Here is an 18,670-nt window from a genome sequence, read left to right as displayed (position 1 = left end):
TCCCCTTCACAGTGGAGTAGGCAACTTTTTAAGAGCTACTTTAGGATTTTCTCCTTTGTCTAAGCCTAAGGATTATAAGAGATATGACTTTATGATATCACGAAAATGGCCACTGCTGGCATTTGGGGATTTTTTTTGTGGGGCGAGGGGAGGTTTACATTTTGAGAAGAAGACTATAAGGGGCAGAATCAGTTTAATATGTGCGTTGTATTGTATTGTATTGTATTGTATTTATTTGTCTTGTATGCCGCCCACTCCCGAAGGACTCTGGGCGGCTCACAATAGACAAGGGAAGGGGGATAAATAGACAAAGACAACACTTTAAAAACACAACATTCACAGTTTCCGTGGGGCTGGATGTTTCACAAGCCCCCCGGCCTGCTGGAGCAGCCAGGACTTGGTGGCTTTGCGAAAGGCCGGGAGGGTAGTAAGGGTCCGGATCTCCACGGGGAGGTCATTCCAGAGGGCTGGAGCTGCAACAGAGAAGGCTCTCCCCCGGGGAGTCGCCAGCCGACATTGGCTGGCAGAACGCAAACTGCGTTCCAGTTTGGGGAATATAAATCATTGCAAAGAATGCAGTAAGAGACTTAACTACCATGACGTACTGCAATTCCGTATTAAAAAATCTGACACTGGCCTATTTGGTATTGAATTGTTTTGCGAGCTAGCATTGAAATAAGTCTTGGATAATTAAGAAATGTCAAAACCTGAGAGATAATTATTTGCTTTACAGTATTTTCTATTTTAATCACATGAGTTTATTGAGATACAGTTGTGTATAAAATGCTCCTTTTAAGTGCTGAAATAACAGAATTTATTTCCCTCTTTCAGCTGAACTTGATACAGAGCATGTTCAGAAAGTGCTGGACATGGAGCATACCCAAGAAATGAAGCTAAAGGAGCGGCAGAAATTCTTTGAAGAAGCTTTCCAGCAGGACATGGAACAGTACCTTACCACCGGCTATCTGCAGATAGCGGAAAGACGGGGCAAGTATTGAAAGTTTTCATTTTAAGACTCCAGGTAAATCTTTCTCCAGCTAAATCACAAAGTAGACTCGCTGAGCTTTCCCAGCATTCCATTGGATTTTATACTCTTTTTACGTCTTCCATACTGTAAAGGTAAAGGTTCCCCTTGCACATATGTTCCCGCCTCTAGGGGACGGTGCTCATCTCCATTTCAAAGCTGAAGAGCCAGCGCTGTCTGAAGACGTCTCCGTGGTCATATGGCCGGCATGACTTAACGCCAAAGGCATATGAAATATCGTTACCTTCCCACCAAAGTGGTCTCTATTTTTCTACTTGCATTTTTTTACGTGCTTTCGAACGGCTAGGTTGGCAGAAGCCGGGACAAGTAACGGGAGCTCACTCCATTACGCAGCACTAGGGATTTGAACCACCGAACTGCCGTCAGTTTCTGATCAATAAGCTCAGCGCCTTAGCTGCTGAGCCACCACATCCCACCTTCCATAGTATAATCTTACTCAACAAGGTTAGGATGAGTGATTTGCTCAAGGGTGCTCCTTTTCAAGGAACGAGATTAGTCGATATTAAGTATAATCAGAATAAAAAATGGTGTGTCCTCTCTTACACCTTTGCTCTAGTTGTAAGACTAGAGTGGCCATTGTGACAGTTGGAATTAATGTATTTTGCATTGCTTCAAACTGTAAACAGAACGTACAATTAATGTCTCCTATTTAACTATTTTCTTGCAAATCAGTGAGCTAGATGGCAGAAAGTACAGCTGAAACTTGCTGAACTGTAACTTGTATCTTGTTTCTCATCAAGAGAAAAGATTAATCAGAAATCTGCTCTTTCCCAAAGGAACCAAGTAAATAAAGAAGAATTCTGCTTCTAATGGGAGAGTGCATTAGCAGGATGTGAACACATAGGGCTCTTACTGGAGTTCCCCATGTAACTGTTACTGTGATTACTGTTGTCTTTGATATCTCCAAATAACCGCTGGAACAAGACATTGACACTTGCATTACATTTACCTTTTTCATGGAAGCTCCATTGCTGTTTCCTGTATTGATAAGTTGCATGAAGAAACACTGTATAAAAATACTCTTTTATCTGGTCTGAGCTTTGTTTTGTTCTACTTAATTAGATCATGCAAGAGAAACACTTCCTGTCTTTTTAACAGCATATATAATTATGTGTCTTTCCTTAAGAATATTATGCCTTGAAGGATGTTTTATTTCTGGCCTAAAGTTAAAAGTGGTCCTAATTCAAGACTTAACCTTATACCAATCCATATCCCCTTTTCTTTCTATATCAGGCCATGCAGTGTTTTTTCCCCTTCCTCCTAGGGCCATGATGTGAACCTATGGCACGTGTGCCACAGGTGGCACGAGGAGCCATATTTGCCGGATTGGCAGCCCTTAGCTCCGGTGTGCATGCACGCGCTGGTTAGCTGATTTTCGGCCTTCCAGAGGGCTGGGAGAGGCGGTTTTCGCCCTCCCCAGGCTTCAGGAAAACTTCCAGAACCTAGAGAGGGCAAAGAACAAGCCCAACAGGAAGTTCGGGAACAACTTCCGGTTGGTCTCGTGGGCCTGTTTTTCGCCCTCCCCAGGCTTCAGGAAAGTCTCCGGAGCCTGGGGAAGGTAAACGTTCCCCCCTGCGTGGGGTGTGTGTGTGTGTGTGTCACTCGTTCATGTGTGTCAGCATATGCACATGATTGTCGCACGCACACAGTTTTGGCACACCTTTAGAAAAAGGTTAGCCATCACTGTCCTAGGATAATAGATTCGGCCCCTTCACAATGTTGGATAAGGTTCCAGTAATTTTGTTGCATGTTATACTTGAAACTTCTGGAATGTAAAACTGGTCGATAGAAAAGTTACTTAGTGCTTCTATTAGTTAGTGGAAAATGGGACCAGGAATGTGAAGAACTCGGTGGGTATTCTGTTGTTTCCCGGAACGTCTAATCCTGAGAGTGATTGGTTTTCTATAAATCTGGATCATTGATTATAGTAGTAGTAGTAGTGGGAGTGCCTTTACATCAATATGTTAAGGGAACATTCTGGAAAACATAGAACTTCTCCATCACGGAATTTGATAGCTACAGTATAAATCTTCATGTAATCATTCAATTATAATTACATTTTATTTGACTCTTAGAAACTTCCAAGAAACTATCTCAATTCTTTACAATGGGTTTTAATAAATTGTTACTATTTTTCTGAGACTCATAAGCCCTGATTCATCCTTTCAGGCATAGAGAAGAAAATGGGGGTAAAAATTAAATTTTACAACCACAAATTCCTAAATACGAGTAAATTTGCTGACTTTATTTATTTTTAATTTCAGAGCCAATAGGGAGCATGTCTTCCATGGAAGTGAATGTGGACACGTTGGAACAAATGGACCTCGTCGATATGTCGGATCAAGAAGCCTTAGATGTCTTCCTTAATTCTGGAGTAGAGGAGAGTTCTTTGCTATCCGCAGTGATCGGTAGTTGTTTCTCATTGTATTAAATGAACAAACACAGTAGAGCTAATTGAGTCTTTCTGGTGGGATAGATTAATTTTAAATCAAGAGATTTTTCTTCTTCTTGTAATCAAAGGATGTGCTAGATGCAAGGCTACTTGATGTCATACTGCTGTATGGCTTAGAAGATGCTTTCTTAGGGGGTCTCATTTATGCCATCGGAGTTTACCCATTATACTTACAAAGTTTACGTTTTCTGCTGGCAGCCTGTTAAATTGTAGGAAATGATGGAGCTATAAAATCCAGAGCCCCTGATTCAATTGGACTCTAGTTGAGATTATCAATATTAAAATAAGCCAGATAAAATGAAGACAGTATTAACAAAACAACCCAATCATAACAAGATCAGAATCACCCAAACCCACTTTTATAAAGAAATAAACTAATTTTATGTGAGATACAGTATTACAAAAAGCCAGGTGTTTGATCACGTCTTCTTTTTTTCTCCTACAGAATTTGGGTACATTGATAATTTGAGCACCTGTCCGATAGCAGAAGGGAGACATAAAAGTTCTTTTGATGAGCTACGTAATTGGGCTTAAAAGGTTTAAATACGTTTGCTTTGCATATAATCACAGAGCAAGATATACAGCTGCAGCTGACTCGCATGAGCATGTCAGTTAATAAGGAATCTCAGGAAACTGGTTTTCCAGCAAGATGGATTATAGTCTATCATATTATGTTCAAAAGAAGGCTCTCTGATATCCAGGCAATTCCAAGATAGCAAGATATCTACTGGAAGCTACATATAAAATCATTTTGCATTTGTACACTCAAATGTGGCTTTGGATTCGTGTCTTCCTTGTTCATGTTGCATTGATAAAAAGAGCTCCAAGGAAAGACCTCATTTGTAATGCAAAGCTCTGTATGGGCTTCAGAGTGCCCAGGGCTCTCTCTCTCATAGTATTAGTCAGCCACTATCTGAAGCAGCAGCATCTTTTCACATTCTCCTTATAGATATAGCGCAGTTCTGTAAAAATAATCAGGTTGGCTTAAGGAGTTGCTGAAGGCTGCTAATGTATACTAAGATCTGAAAGACATTTTCTTTCCCTGCAAATCCAAAGTCTGTGTAAGCCCTAGTATTTATCAAAGATTGTTAAGGGAGCCACAAGGCAAAAAAAAAAAAAAAGTTAACCAAAATCGCTAATCAAATTCTACTTTGTGGAGTTCAGACTCCTGAGACATGGATGTTTTGGGCACACACATAGAGAACTATTTTTCTCAAGAAATTGGATTGTTCCAATTTTTTTAAAAAATAAATATGGACCTAATGGACACCAATAGAAGTCCTCCAATTACTCTCTAGGGCAGTGTTTCACAACCGTGGCAACTTTAAGTCCTGTGGACTTCAACTCCCAGAATCCCCCAGCCAGCTATGCTGGCTGGGGGATTCTGGGAGTTGAAATCCACAAGGACTTAAAGTCGCCAAGGTTGAGAAACACTGCTCTAGGGGAATCACATAAAAAATTTGGCCAGAGGCCACCTTTTATGAAAACCCCCAATTTATGTCTGTCCTTTCTTCCTTATCTTTTCACCATTTTGAAAATATTTGAAGAAAGATTCTTTAGTTGGTTCACCAGCAAAAAATAACCTCCCATAATATAGAGTATGACCACTTCTTTTTTTAAAAATATGAAATAAACTTTGGAGAAGAGATAATTAGTGAATGAAAAGCACTATAATCTTTACTCCCATTCTTTCACCCCGTTTACTTTTCCTACATTAAAAAAAAAGAATATTGTACTAGTTACATATTTTTATTTGCAACGTGTATTTCTTGCAAAGCGCATAAAATGAACATGTAATTCGAGTACCTGTAACTCAACTTCTTCAAGTAGTGATGATCAAGAATCCAGCTAGCCCATCTGCATGGCCCATTTGCTGTTCCAGGTTCCTTTTCAGGGATCTGCTGCATCAGAAACTCTGAGAGTTTAGTGAGAGCATGCCAATTATGCCTGATATTCACAGAGGATAGGACTCCCACCAAAACAGCTATTATAAAGTTGGGAGTGCCCTCAATGTTGCTCTGTGCAGGATTCAAAACTTGCCTTGGTTCAAAGACCAAAGGAGAAATTTCAGCAGTAGAGATATCTATTGGTCTTGGGATCCCCCCCCCCCCAATATGCTGAAGTATCTCAGTATTATTTATTAAAGTTGTATGTCACCTCTCTCACTGATAAGGAAGGCAATTATGTGCCTTATATGATTACTCTAAACTTTCTGGCATGTTAATTTTAAAAACCATGCAGAAATTGCAGGCAAAATGTGTAGTAAAGCAGCTTTGCTATATAAAGGTAGATCAGAGAGGGTTGGGGGTCAGTGGGAAAGATAGGAAAGTTAGCCCTGGCTGTCCTTATAATGTCTCCTTTTTGGCATTCTCTTGCACTTATTTGTAGTCTAATTACTTATCTAAGATAATCAGTGAGATCAGAAAAAAGAAGGTAGAATACTGGTAGGAAATCCATTTTTTGTGGGGTAAACGGTATACTCTGTTTTCCAAAATCAGAGGTGATTATCCAGATCACTTTTCACAAGGAAGCCACTTTTTCATTTTGGAGCACTTAATTTTGATCTGCAGTTGCAGATCTTTATTTAAAATTGATTGTTCTGGCCTATTTTACGAAAGCAGAGATTGTAAAAGAATGCCTATATTTTCATCTTTTACCACATCCTGAGAAACAATGGAGTAGTTCTACAGTCATTGATATGAAATCATATACCTTGTATAGCTTGCTTTATAAATTGTCCTAACAAAAAAAAAAAAGAGCTAGTTAGATCCCATGACAAATATTCATTATATACCGTAATAACCAGCTATTCGGTTGTATCTTTTTTTAAAAAAATAATCTTTTTGTTTTTGAAGGGTCAGATTCCAGCACCCATCAAAATGAAATCAGTTTTCAGGTTCCCACTAAGTCAGAGCTGGGCGAGAAGTTCGCTTCGGAAGCACCTGGGACAGATGCTACTAGCCAAGATGCCTGTGAAGGAGACGCCCCGGTGGTCCAGTTAGATGAGGAAGATGTGCAAGTGGACACCGCCCTTGTGAATACAGAAACGAAGAGCCCCTCCTCACATGTCAGCGATGAAAGTGATTAACAGACCGAGGCGTATCACACTGCCCTCTAGGAATTAAGACTGGAGTGAATGAGAAAAGACATAATTGGCAGAGCTTGTCATGTTTTATCTTCAGAGAGATAACTGTATGCAGTCATAGAAAATAATGTGTTTTTATATTAAAAGCATTCTGAAAGCACACCCATTAAGCAATAAACTCTTTGCCTTTGGAACAATTTAACTTTCCCTGTCGATGCTTGCTGAAAAGGACAAATTGTGAATAGAGTTACTTTACAATCTTCAGTAGAACTATAATACGGAGATAATTTTAAGCCTTTGTGGTAAGTTAGTATATTTTTGTTCCTAAAAGACTGAATATAAAAAAAAGGTGTTTATCATGCAATGGAGAATAGGCTAGTTATTTGGAACAAGAGAGATTGAATGGATATTTACATTAAAGAATTAGAAAGGTAAAAGTCCCTGTGTATGCTGTATCTCTATAAAAAAAAAAGATAAAACTGGACGTGTATAAAGTACTTGCTATTCTATGTGTGTAGAGTTAAACCAAAAATTGAACAGCTGGGTGGGGTGTTTTTTTTTGTGACTTTCGTATAACTGCCTCAGTTGAAGGATCAGCAATCGACAAAAAAGCAGCACTTGGGTTTTATAAAAGAAAAGATGGTTGGCCTTTGGATTTAATCTGGCCCCCAACTAAAAATATATCACTGTAACTTAAATTATTTGTCATCATCAGGTCCCAAGGATGTGGGATGTGAAAATAAGATACATACATGAGTTTTTTTTTTAAGAAAACCACACTATTTCTCTCAGTGGCCCTTATTAATACAGACAGGAAACCTCTATATTTAATTTTACATTTTTAAAAACTTTTTTATTCCACCTTGTATTATTTTTATACATAAGGCGGTGAACATGTCTAACACTCCTCCTTTCTCCTATTTTCCCCCACAACATCCTGTGAGATGAGTTGGGCTGAGAGAAAATGAGTCACCCATTCAGTTTTCAGGCCCAAGGCAGGGACCAGAACTCACAATTTCCTGGCTTCCAGCATGGTACTTCCAAGCACTATTTGTTATCTTGCACCCCTTTAGAAATCTCTTTCACTATTTGTTATCTTTCACCCTTTTAGCAGAGGAATGAGAGCTGCAGCCCTTCAGGTTTTGCTGGGCTTCAGTATCATTCACCATATTGGAAGCTGTAGCAATATTGTGAGGATCACAGGTTCCACTTTCCCCCTTCTGTAAATATTTGAAGGAGAGATGTTCTAATTTGATATTATGTCTAAGGTCTTGTTCTATGAGTGGGCAAATATACTTGCAAACAATTGGCAGCTTTATTTTTTATCTTTTCTAATATTTTAGAAAATATTGATTTAGCTTGCTCACAAAGCCTATGTACTATTGAATTATTCTGTCTCAAAGGAGTGTGAGAGGGGAAGATAATTCAGAGCCGTAGCTGTTCAAAACCCCTCTGGTTTGGACTGCAAATTAGTTGAAACATTTATTTCACTTTTGTTGCAGTAATATAGCTCTGCAAATGACTTGAAGTACTACATATTTTCTAAGCCCACGATAGCAGTTCTAAATAAGACAGCTAGCTTTAAATCATGTGATCTCTAGTGCTTTCAGAAGAAAGACAAAGTGTCCAAAAAGTGTATTTTTATTAAACCTTGTATTACAAACCTGAAAAGTAAACAAAATCTGGCAATAAACATGAAGTCTTTCCTTACAAGGAAAGAGCAGAGCAGCGCTAATAAATTAAATGTCAAAACTGTAAGCCATAGTCAGAAGTTTACTGTCAAGAAGGAAAGAATACACAGCAAGGCCATAAAAACCGGACAACCACATTGGAAACACTCGACTCTGTTGTTATTGTTAAATATTCCAAAACAATTCAGTCTTCTGCAACAACCAACAATATGTATTTTATAAGACTTTCCTGACAAGTCACTCACCACTGGCAAGCTCAGTGCAATATGGGTAGCTCTACTGTTGTTGAATTCAATTATGAAACAAAGAGTTTGTGAAAACATTTTCCCTTTTTTATTCCACACATACTGTACACACAACCAGAAAAGGGCAACAACTAACTCCATTATTATTTTTTTGTTGTTGTTCAGTGATGTAAGCAGCACTTATAAATGTTACAAGAAAAACCCTGTAAGCATCCAATCCAACCGACGAAGAAAGTGAAACGTAAGGCTTTTTCTTCATCTTGTCTCTTTTGCCACCCTTCCCCCCCCCACCCCTCCCAAGAAAAAAGGCTCAAGTATTTAAAACAATTTACAGGCTTATGTACAAAAGTTATGATACTTTTTTTTTTTTTGTTACACGTGAAAGGAGAAAAAATAATAGACAAGATGGGAGAGCAAATGCATTTTTCACATTCAAAAGAAGTATGCAAACGTGCTAGTGGCTCTAAATGTAATCAATACAACAAAACGAAATTAATGCTGACTGTGACGGGGTAAAAAACAGCAGTGGAATGAGAATGGAATGTTAAAAGATTGCACGTCTATGACAAGAAGCATGGCTTCAATCATTTTTCAAGGATGCTATTGAAGGGTTTTTGATAGACAACAGCACCAAAAAAACCACAACAACCCAGAATGGATTTCCTAGTGAAATCAGGCACAGTTTTCGCTCACATGCCTCCCCAAAGCAGGCAGTCTTTTTTTCTTTCTTTCTCTCTCTCTCTTTCATTTCCTCCTCCGAACAGATGCATAGTGAAGTGCTGGTAACAGAGAACATTTTCTCCAAATCTCCCATTTGCCTATGATTAGAAAACTAAGTCCATCTTCAGCTGCCATAACCTCTCAAATAAAAGGGTGTATTCTCCAATTTAAAAAGGTACAAAACTTTCTTTTCCTGCCTGTTACAGAATACAAGCCAAAAGTATAGCAAGTTCTTTTCAAGTTTTACCTCCTATCCCTTTTTTTTTCCCACGATAGGAAAAAAAAAATCTGCTGACATGATTGGAGAACAAATTATAAAACGCACCAAACTTCAACCTACCCAGAAAAATAAAAGAAAGGGGGGGTTATTTAAAAGCCTTTTCACAATTAGTAGGTGGAAAGAGGCTTTTTTGTTTTCAGGCAGCGGGACAAAAACAAATTTTATCAGTTCCCTTGCTGCTATAAAAAAAAAAATGAGTGTACAACAGTTAAAAAAAAAATCCTGCTGTATCAAACTATCCTAAGTATAAAATAAAAATAAAAAATAAAATTCAACAGTTTAATGCTAAATCAAAATTAGTTCTCTAAAACCAGAAGAAAATCTTCCGTAGAGCTAGTGCAAAGACAGCTTGTAATCTACAGCAATACTCCAAACTATGATATAATTACAAAAAATATATATAAAATCGACCAAAATGAGAGAGACTGTTGGCATCTTCATGATTAACTTGAAGCACTTTTGGATGAACTGGAGGATGAAAGTCTTGATGATGGCACGTCAAGGGTTGCTCTCTTGCGCGGGCCTCTTTTTGGTGTAGGCTTGCTGATACAGATCTCAATGGTGCCGTTCTTGCCAGATACTTTGCCACAAATCTGATTGACTAAGCTGATGATTTGTTCCTAGTTGAAAGAAGAAAAAAACGTGTTTTCTTTTTAACAACCAACTTCCTATTCCAAATACCATGGCAATAATATGATAAACAAGCCAAGACAACAGCAATCAAGCTTTCCTTAACTGACTGGCTGTAATCTGAAGTGACCATTTATCCCTTATCTGTACCCCCTTCCCTGACTTGGATTGTGAGCCGCCCTGAGTCCCCTTCGGGGAAAAGGGCGGCATATAAATGCAATAAATTCAATTCAATTCAATTCAATTACTACTGCTAGTCTCTGTGTATCACACAGGAAGTTTTCTAACTGGGTCGACAGCCCTGTCCCATTTAAAATGTTAGCTCGCCAATGTTCAGTTCCTCTTTTCTAACCATGCTTGTCTTCTCTGAGTGCACTTGAGCACTGCTGAGTGCATTTATGCCTTCCATTTTAAGTCTTTATATTCTAAAAAACATACAGAAACAACTGAAACCCCCCCCTCTACAAATTGCTTCCTTATCATTAAAATGCTTTAATTTCTCCTTTGAGAACAATTTTTAGTTTTAGAGAGGCCCATGGCCTTATTTTTCTAAAAATGCTCCATTATGTGTGCAGAGCTTCTCTACTAATGGATACGCTAAGGGCTTATTTTGCTGTGGCAAGAGACATCCACCGGAGTTGTATATCCGTTGCTAAAAACCTGACATTGCAGGGATGCTTAGAACAGACTGTTTTGTTCCCTTCGTTTGGGAACAGATTCTTACAGCAGTGATCACAAAGTCCAGAACGTTCCTCTCTAGTCTGGTTGATGCAATGGTGGGATTCAACCTGTGTAACAACCGGTTTGCTGAGTGCACGCTTTGCGCCAAATGCGTGCTCCGTGCCTGCAGTGTGTTTGAAAACAGCTCTAAAACTTACCTTCTACTGCAGCCCCGGTGAGTAAAACAGCTGAGGCCTATCAGCTGGGCTTCAAGCCAAAAAAATATAGGACAGACTAGCGCAGTGGTGGGTGGGCGGGGTCAACTGATCGCCAGAACTACCGGTTCGCCTGAACCCATCCGAACCGGCTGAATCCCATCCCTGGGCTGATGCTTGTTTAACCTTAACAGTAGTTTTAGGCCTCTAGAAATGATGAATGTCAAGGGAACTGAGATTGAAGTCGGTACCAGTCTCGGATCTTAAGCTTTCCAGATACAAAGATGCAATTTCAGCTTTATAGGCCAGTATCAGTGTCCAAGGAATGCAAGCAAAGGCCCTGTTAGGCGATTATAAGTTCCCAAAAAGGAAACTTCATATACTAGATTTGCATCTGCTACTCTGGAGCCCCAGCCACAAAATCCTATCATTTAGTAGTTGTGTTTGGAAATGAGAATGCTAGTGCTGTGAAATCAAGTCAGAATTACACAATTCTCCCTCTAAGGATGTAAAGACTTGCGATTTTGCCAAATGCCACACGATTAAACAACCTTCCCTGTTAGTGACCCGATACTGTGGTATAATCCTCATTCCTCTCACAGAACAGAAACTCTCTTTTGCGTGTAAGGCTGAAATTTTTAGTTACTTCAAACTTCCTCGTTTTTCACATGTGCCCTGGATTTCTGCATCTTGTACTGTTAGACTTGTATAGCTACTTTTCAATATGGGAATAAGTAGGGGGAAAATTTCCAATTAGAGATACGTCACTTGTAACTTGATCAATAACTGGTCTTGCCATATTGTTGATGATGCTAAGTTGAGGCTATTTCACACTCTGATAATATACCCATCTTAGCTCTTTGGACTTAACTAAAAATTCGGAGTCCTGATTTCCTCTTTTGGGGGGGGGGGAAGGCTTGTTCAGTAATAAAAGAAGTAAAAACCCTGGGGAAACTGAGGAATGCAACCATGTAGGGTCTTCTATCTTAAGCATCTCCTTAAAACATATATTTAACAACTATGTTGTTTTTCTGTTTTCTTACTATTCAATATTCTTGAACCAAATGACCAACTGCTTATACCAGGCCCATTTCTAAGTATTTCTAATGGCGGGCAGACATTCTCCTCAGACTAAGCCTCTTGATGATTTTTAATATAACTTTTCTCCACGTTCTTCAAAATTATGACCAGATCTAAACCTATGGGAAACAATATCTGTGCCTTAAGGAATTATTCTTCTTATTGCACTTGACAGGGCAGGATTAGATTTTTCCCAGACTGTTCTTTTGGTCTTGAAAGTCACCTCAGGTTCTCATGTCTTGCAAGATATTAAGTCTGTTTCCCCTCTAACAACTGGATTGATTGCTTAAATTTAGGCAAGGCCTGTTTCAGAATCTACCAAAGATTCGTCCTCTACATAAAGTACATAGCAAGCTTTTTTCGTAAGTCCTGACCATTCTTCTATTCCAAAGAACAAGGATTATTTTTTTAATCTTTTACCAGCATTTGTCTAGAGGGATATAATTACTATCTGCTTTTCTTATCATCTGGTAGGCTTGCTCACTTTCAGGCAGTTAGGACACCTTCCATTAAAGTATGGAGTACTCCACCATGTGCACCAGGGGTGGGTTTCTCGCCCCGTTCCAACCGGTTCGGTTGGAACGGGGCCGGCGGCGTCCTCGTGCACGCGCGCAGTGCACGCATGCGTACTAGCGCCTGTGTGATGCTCCAGCTGCTCCTGGAGGATCACGCAGGCGCTGTATGCGTTCTGTGCATGCGTGGAAGAGTAGAACTCGTCAAAACCGGGTAAGAAACGCGGGCGGGCGGGTGAATCCTTCAGCGTTCCGTTCGCCAACCAACCGGTTCACGGGGACCGCCGCGAACCGCCTGAAACCCACCCCTGATGTGCACCTTTCCAAGACATTTGCAGAGAAGGCAGTGCCATCCTTATCTAATCATTGTCATTGAGGGTTACCAACCCGACGTGACATCTAGCACTTATGCTTCATTTGGCAAAGTGGTGCTCCATCCTGACTCATCTGTCCTACCTCCACAAATACAGCAGATTTTTAACTGGTTTTTTGAATGATGTCTCTGCATTCATGCTCTTCTTCCATCTTCCCAGCTAAGAGTGATCCATTTACTAATTCTTTTGAAAACAACGTGATGAGGATGAACCAAGAATTGGTTCAAGGTAATGTTGGTAAGTGGTAAAGATTCAGACTCTCTTTAATTCAGCTCACCTGCAAGATGTTCCAGAAGACTAGATATCGGGTATCCAACTTTGGCAATTTTAAGATTGGTGGACTTGAACTCCCACAATTGTGAAATCAGGATGGCTGGGGAATTCTGGGTGTTGAAGCCCATAAGTCTTAAAGTTGCCAAGGTAGGACAACATCATCAATATGAAGGACGATATAGTCACTTAAACCCAGATGAAATCAACTACTATTCAGCATTATATGAATGAGCCTTGGACTGATGTGCTCCTTCATTAGTGATGAAGAGATGCTAAGTTTTATGTCTGATTTTGCAAATAAGTCAAGACCTAAATTGTTAACAGTGGATTGTTTCGGTAAATTACAATAATAATCACCCAGTCATAAAACATGTTAAATCATCAATACAGGTAATCCTCGACTTATTACCACAATTGAGTCCAAAATTTCTGTTGCTAAATAAGACATTTGTTAAGTGAGTTTTCTCCTATTTTATGACCTTTTTTGCCACAAGTGAATCACTGCAGTTGTTGTGAGTAACACGGTTGTTAAGTAAATCTGGCTTCCTCATTGACTTTGCTTGTCAGATCACAAAAGGAGATCAAATGAGCTGGGGCCTTGCAAATGTCATAAATATGAGTCAGTTGCCAAGTGACTGAATTTTGATCATGTGACCATGTGGATGTTCAACAGTCATAAGTGTGAAAAATAGCCATAACTAACTTCGAAGTGTCACCAAATGAATTGTTACAAGTCAAGGACTACTTGGAATATTTTTAAATGGAGGTGAGGGGAGCATATAAAGTTAGATGCTATTGTATAATATTAAAATCATGCTAAGAGATCATTATGAGCTAGAGCAATTGCTATATCTGACTGATAGCTATTAATATCCTATCATTATATACCAACTGAAACTTGGGGACCAGAATTAATGTTCTATAGAGTTCTATAAAATTCTATATTCTGTATTTTATATTCTATAAAAATATGTAACTTGTAACTCTAGAGTTTTTTTGCTTCATAGTGAATAACTGGACTTTCTGGCAATCTATATTTGCAATCTGTATTTTCAAGAACAATGAAAAGTGTCATTTTGATGTTAACAGTTTTGGGTTTAAGTCTACAACTGACATCTATTTTATTTGGGGGGGGGATTGTTTTCTGCCTGCTTCTTTGGATTTGGGCAAGAACCCTTTAGTTGATAGGGTACAAAATGGATTAACCCTCAACAAACAAGTCAGTCTGGGTACAGTAATTCATATAATGCATTGACAATCATTCCAAACAAACATTGGGGCTTTTCATTCCAATTCTAATTGTTTCAATTAGTCTGAAGTCACAAAATTGGTTTGCTTATTATTATTTTTAAATTCCTCCAAACTATAGACACATGAAGAGAACATGACTCTGTTAAACAGCGGGCAAAATGTCCATCTTTGTTGCCTTTTTCTGGAGCTAATTAAGGAGTGGAGGAGGAAGTTTGAGGGAGGGTCAGTTAAATGCCTCTCAGACATTAAAAAAGACAATACTCTGATAGATACGTTTACTGCTATTTTTAAATGATTTGTTATAGATTTGTTTAAAGTGCAAAGATTCTGGTATTATCTGTACTGAACTTGCTACTTGTTGAAGTATGTCAACTGCAAAACCATGGCTTTCCTTGATGAGCTTTGAAGACAAAAAAATTGTACACACTGTGTATGTAAGGAAGACATCTGAAGCCAAGGAATTGCTAAGGAATTGTATTTTTTGCTACTGTGAACACTGTTTACAGTGTAGGGCTGTTCAAAACTATTTTTTCATTTTATAATTCTTAAAACAAGTGAGGGGTTAAAAGGCAACAATGCAAATTTATCAAGAAACTTTCTGCAGCAATAAATATAAATTATCCATAATATTAAAAAGCAAGAGCAGCAACTCCACAGATCATACATGCAACATATCAAACTTATAATAAATTATACAGCCTTAAAAAATAACCCACAAGAACACAAACAGTATTATACAGACCTCATCATAACGGTACATTAGTTTCAATCCACGACAAGACTTCTGTTTTTCTACATGCCGCAGGGCGCATTCGAGGCAGAAGACAACATTTTCATTTTCCTGTACAACCTGCAATTTTTACAAACGTAGGTTGAGAATACTAAAAAGCTACAGGTCATATTGAATGTCTGCGTTTCAGCTGAAGCCTTAATGTAACTTATTTTAGATAGTGTTTAAAAACCATTTATAATTTCAGTAAAATTGAATTCAATGGGTTATGAAGTAGTTAACTGTCTTGTTTCAGAGCAAATATTCAAATACAAGCAAATATCTCCTATGGAGCAAATATCTCCATAGCAAAGTTTCTTTTTCTATCCTTGACAAGTCTGTTATTTTGGATGGCGGCGAATCAATTTTGAGCATCCCATTCATCAGTGCTTTCCGGGAGACTATAGAAATACATATCTTGCACTTTGTTGAAGTATGCACATTATTTTAGAAATTATTCTGTAGCTAGGAAACAATTGATACATTAAAATACCAATAATTCTATTACAATTCTGTTGTAGCCTCTGGCCTCCTAAACAGCATCCCCTAAGAGACATGGATGGAATCCATTTTATGGAGGTTTGGAAAAGCTCTTAAACCTTGGGTTTGCTCCCACGCCTGGGATTAATGTGGGGACTGTTATATACAATTTTATTATGTCTTCTTTTAGTCTAGGCTGTTTTGTTTTGTCTGTGATTTTAACTATCCATTAAACTTTGCAAACTGCAGAATTGGGGTGAGCAATAGCAATAGTAGTTAGACTTCTATACCGCTTCATAGGGCTTTCAGCCCTCTCTAAGCGGTTTACAGAGTCAGCATATCGCCCCCCACAGTCTGGGTCCTCATTTCACCCACCTCGGAAGGATGGAAGGCTGAGTCAACCTTGAGCCGGTGAGATTAGAACCGCTGAACTGCAGATAACAGTCAGCTGAAGTGGCCTGCAGTACTGCACCCTCAGCAGCTGTGTTCTAGTGAGTAAGAAAGAAAGAAAGAAAGAAAGAAAGAAAGAAAGAAAGAAAGAAAGAAAAGAGAGGAAGGAAGGAAGGAAAGAAGGAAAGAAGGAAGGAAGAAAAGAGAGAGAAAGAAAGAAAATAGATGGATAGATGGGTAGACAGAGAGACAGACAGACAGACAGACAGATAGACGGACGGATGGCTGGATAGATGGAAAGAATCAGGAATGCAGGATTTGAGAAATTTCTCTTACCATGGATAAGTAACAGAGATGCTGGCATATCTGACACCTTCTTTCGGATGTCTCTAACTGCCACTTTCGAGGCTTTTTCTTCCCGTCCACTCCCAAGCTGCTGTTGTCATGGCTCCCATAGCGAGCTGAAGAATGGAGACCGGCCTCATATAGCTGCCGCCGCTGCCTCAATTCTGTGTCCCTGTGAAGATTAAAAATAATTAGAACACAGCCTGAAAGGGGAATTCAAAGTTACATCTGGAAGGCCTCGTTTTTACATGCAGCTGAGCCTTTAAAAATTGTCACTGGATAACATGGCACTGCATACACTCCCAGGGAGCAGTGCCAAACTCCTGCTGTTCCTTAACCCTACCTAAGATTGCATTAGTGACCACTGCAGAACAAGTAGGAATTCTGAAAACTTCAGAAGCTGAGTTCTTGTAGAAATCTCTATGACACTCCTGGCTTCAACTAGAACTGTTTTGCCAGCCTGAATTGCCAAAAGAAATGTCTCTCAAGACACTTCCTAGGAATCCAAGAATGATGAAGGCTTGACATTTAGTAAAAAAAGAAAGAAAAAAAAAGTAAAAGCTGAATATATTGCCTAGAATCATCGCAGCTTCAAAAGTCTGATTTATGAATGCAGATACATGCTGACCATAGAGGAGGGACAAATGGAACATCATGTACAAAAGTAATGAGTGGATGAGAAGAACAGAAAGTTATTCAAAGCGGCACAAATTAGACTTCAAAAGATGGCTATCCTTGACCTGACACACTGAAGATGCTTTGTGTTGCAACTTAAAACAGCCCCAGCTACTCTAATGGTTAGCAGTGTTATTATGAAAACTCTTGCTGTCCTCAAAGGAAAAGAAATTCAGTTTGAACAAACCTCAGGACCATTGACATGGCCAAATAGGAAAACAAATGCCAGCCCTCACCACATTTACAAAATGCCCTTTTAAGAAAATGCATATGTAGAGGTAACATGGATGTAACATTTCTGAGAAGGAGAAACTCCATGTGGAGATCCTCAATGAACCTCTCAAGTCTTCTGCCCTGAGTGCCAATACGCAGGGAAGAAGACTTGAGTCAGACTACCAAATTAACAAATTAGTTCATTAAATACAATTTGTAGATTCCACTCATCAGATTTTCTACGGATCCTTGATCTATGCGATGTGCTATCGATCACACTTGAATTGTGGATAACGATGCTACATGATAAAGAACAAAGAGAACACAGCATTATATTAGAAAGACAACAGCTTTCCCCTCCTTTCAAAAATGTCCTAGAGAGGAGACAGAAAAATATTCAATAGTCTTTCAGCATTGAAAAGGGAGAAGCTGTGGAAATCTGCTCACGCCACAGTCAGATTGAAAGAGAGGCTTTCCTTGCTTATCCATAATTACAAAACAACCTATATGAATGTTCGGAGCAGAACGTTTTGAGCTCTGGGTCTGAATACTGAGTTCCTTCATTGGAAAAAAAAAAGTGAATGCTTGGCAGAATGCTTGAATCCTTCGTTTTTGTCTTCAGTGACAGCGCACCAAGTGTAGAAGGTCTTCTCCATCTGTGGTTGGGCTCATTGGTCCTGGCTGTCTTACAGCACCCACTGCAATTGGCGTTAGAGTTTCTTTCAAGAGAAAAGCGGATATGAAACAAAGGTTACCTGAGCTCTCTCAGAAGAGCCGATATTGTACTCAGAGCAGAACCATTTTCTTTCTTGGCTTCAGCTGTCGCAATTTGATACAGCAGCTTTTCCATTGAAAATGGCTTGGGTATATGTCGCCTCTTCATTTCCTACTCACAAACATTTCACCGTTAGTTCTTCTTTACCATACAATGAAATATATTCCAATAGAAAGATCACAGCCTAGAGACTGCATCACAGTGGAGATCCGTACCCTCACCACCCTCCAGACCTTCCGCACAGCCCTTAAGATCTGGCTATCCCGTCAGGCCTGGGGTTAGATTGTAATCCGTCCCCTCCCGAATGATGAATGTTGTGTTCTATTTTTAATTATGTATTGTTTTATGTCTCACTGTTTGTATTCCCCTCCCCATGAATTGTAAGCCGCCCTGAGTCCCCCCAGGGAAAAGGGCGGCCTATAAATAAACTTTCCAATTTCCAATTTCCAATTTCCACATGCAATAATTCATTTGACATCTCCAAATCAGACTTGATTGTTTTAATAGCTA

General features: G+C 39.1%; 2 protein-coding genes across 2 annotated transcripts in view; one reads left to right on the top strand and one right to left on the bottom strand.

Annotated features, from left to right (window-relative positions):
• DTNBP1 (dystrobrevin binding protein 1) overlaps positions 1-7,342 on the top strand; it is a 44,087-nt gene extending 36,745 nt beyond the window's left edge. Inside the window, exons 8-10 of the mRNA XM_087707417.1 lie at positions 832-987; positions 3,310-3,453; positions 6,353-7,342. Of these exons, the coding sequence (XP_087563543.1) occupies positions 832-987; positions 3,310-3,453; positions 6,353-6,585 (533 nt within the window). The 3' untranslated portion in view covers positions 6,586-7,342. The remainder of the gene's footprint in view (positions 1-831; positions 988-3,309; positions 3,454-6,352) is intronic.
• An 865-nt stretch (positions 7,343-8,207) lies between these two features.
• Positions 8,208-18,670, bottom strand: part of JARID2 (jumonji and AT-rich interaction domain containing 2) — a 225,499-nt gene continuing 215,036 nt past the window's right edge. The window contains exons 15-18 of the mRNA XM_087707415.1: positions 18,141-18,271; positions 16,489-16,669; positions 15,256-15,363; positions 8,208-10,138 (exon numbers count right to left, since the gene is read on the bottom strand). Coding sequence (XP_087563541.1) covers positions 9,962-10,138; positions 15,256-15,363; positions 16,489-16,669; positions 18,141-18,271 — 597 coding nt within the window. The 3' untranslated portion in view covers positions 8,208-9,961. The remainder of the gene's footprint in view (positions 10,139-15,255; positions 15,364-16,488; positions 16,670-18,140; positions 18,272-18,670) is intronic.

The sequence above is a fragment of the Thamnophis sirtalis genome, unplaced genomic scaffold, assembly GCF_051295495.1.
Source record: "Thamnophis sirtalis isolate CommonGarterSnake01/CBP01778 unplaced genomic scaffold, rThaSir2_p1.2 scaffold_2, whole genome shotgun sequence".
Lineage (NCBI taxonomy): Eukaryota > Metazoa > Chordata > Lepidosauria > Squamata > Natricidae > Thamnophis > Thamnophis sirtalis.
The sequence above is the reverse complement of the archived record's forward strand: the minus strand, read 5'-3'. Positions and strand labels throughout refer to the sequence as shown.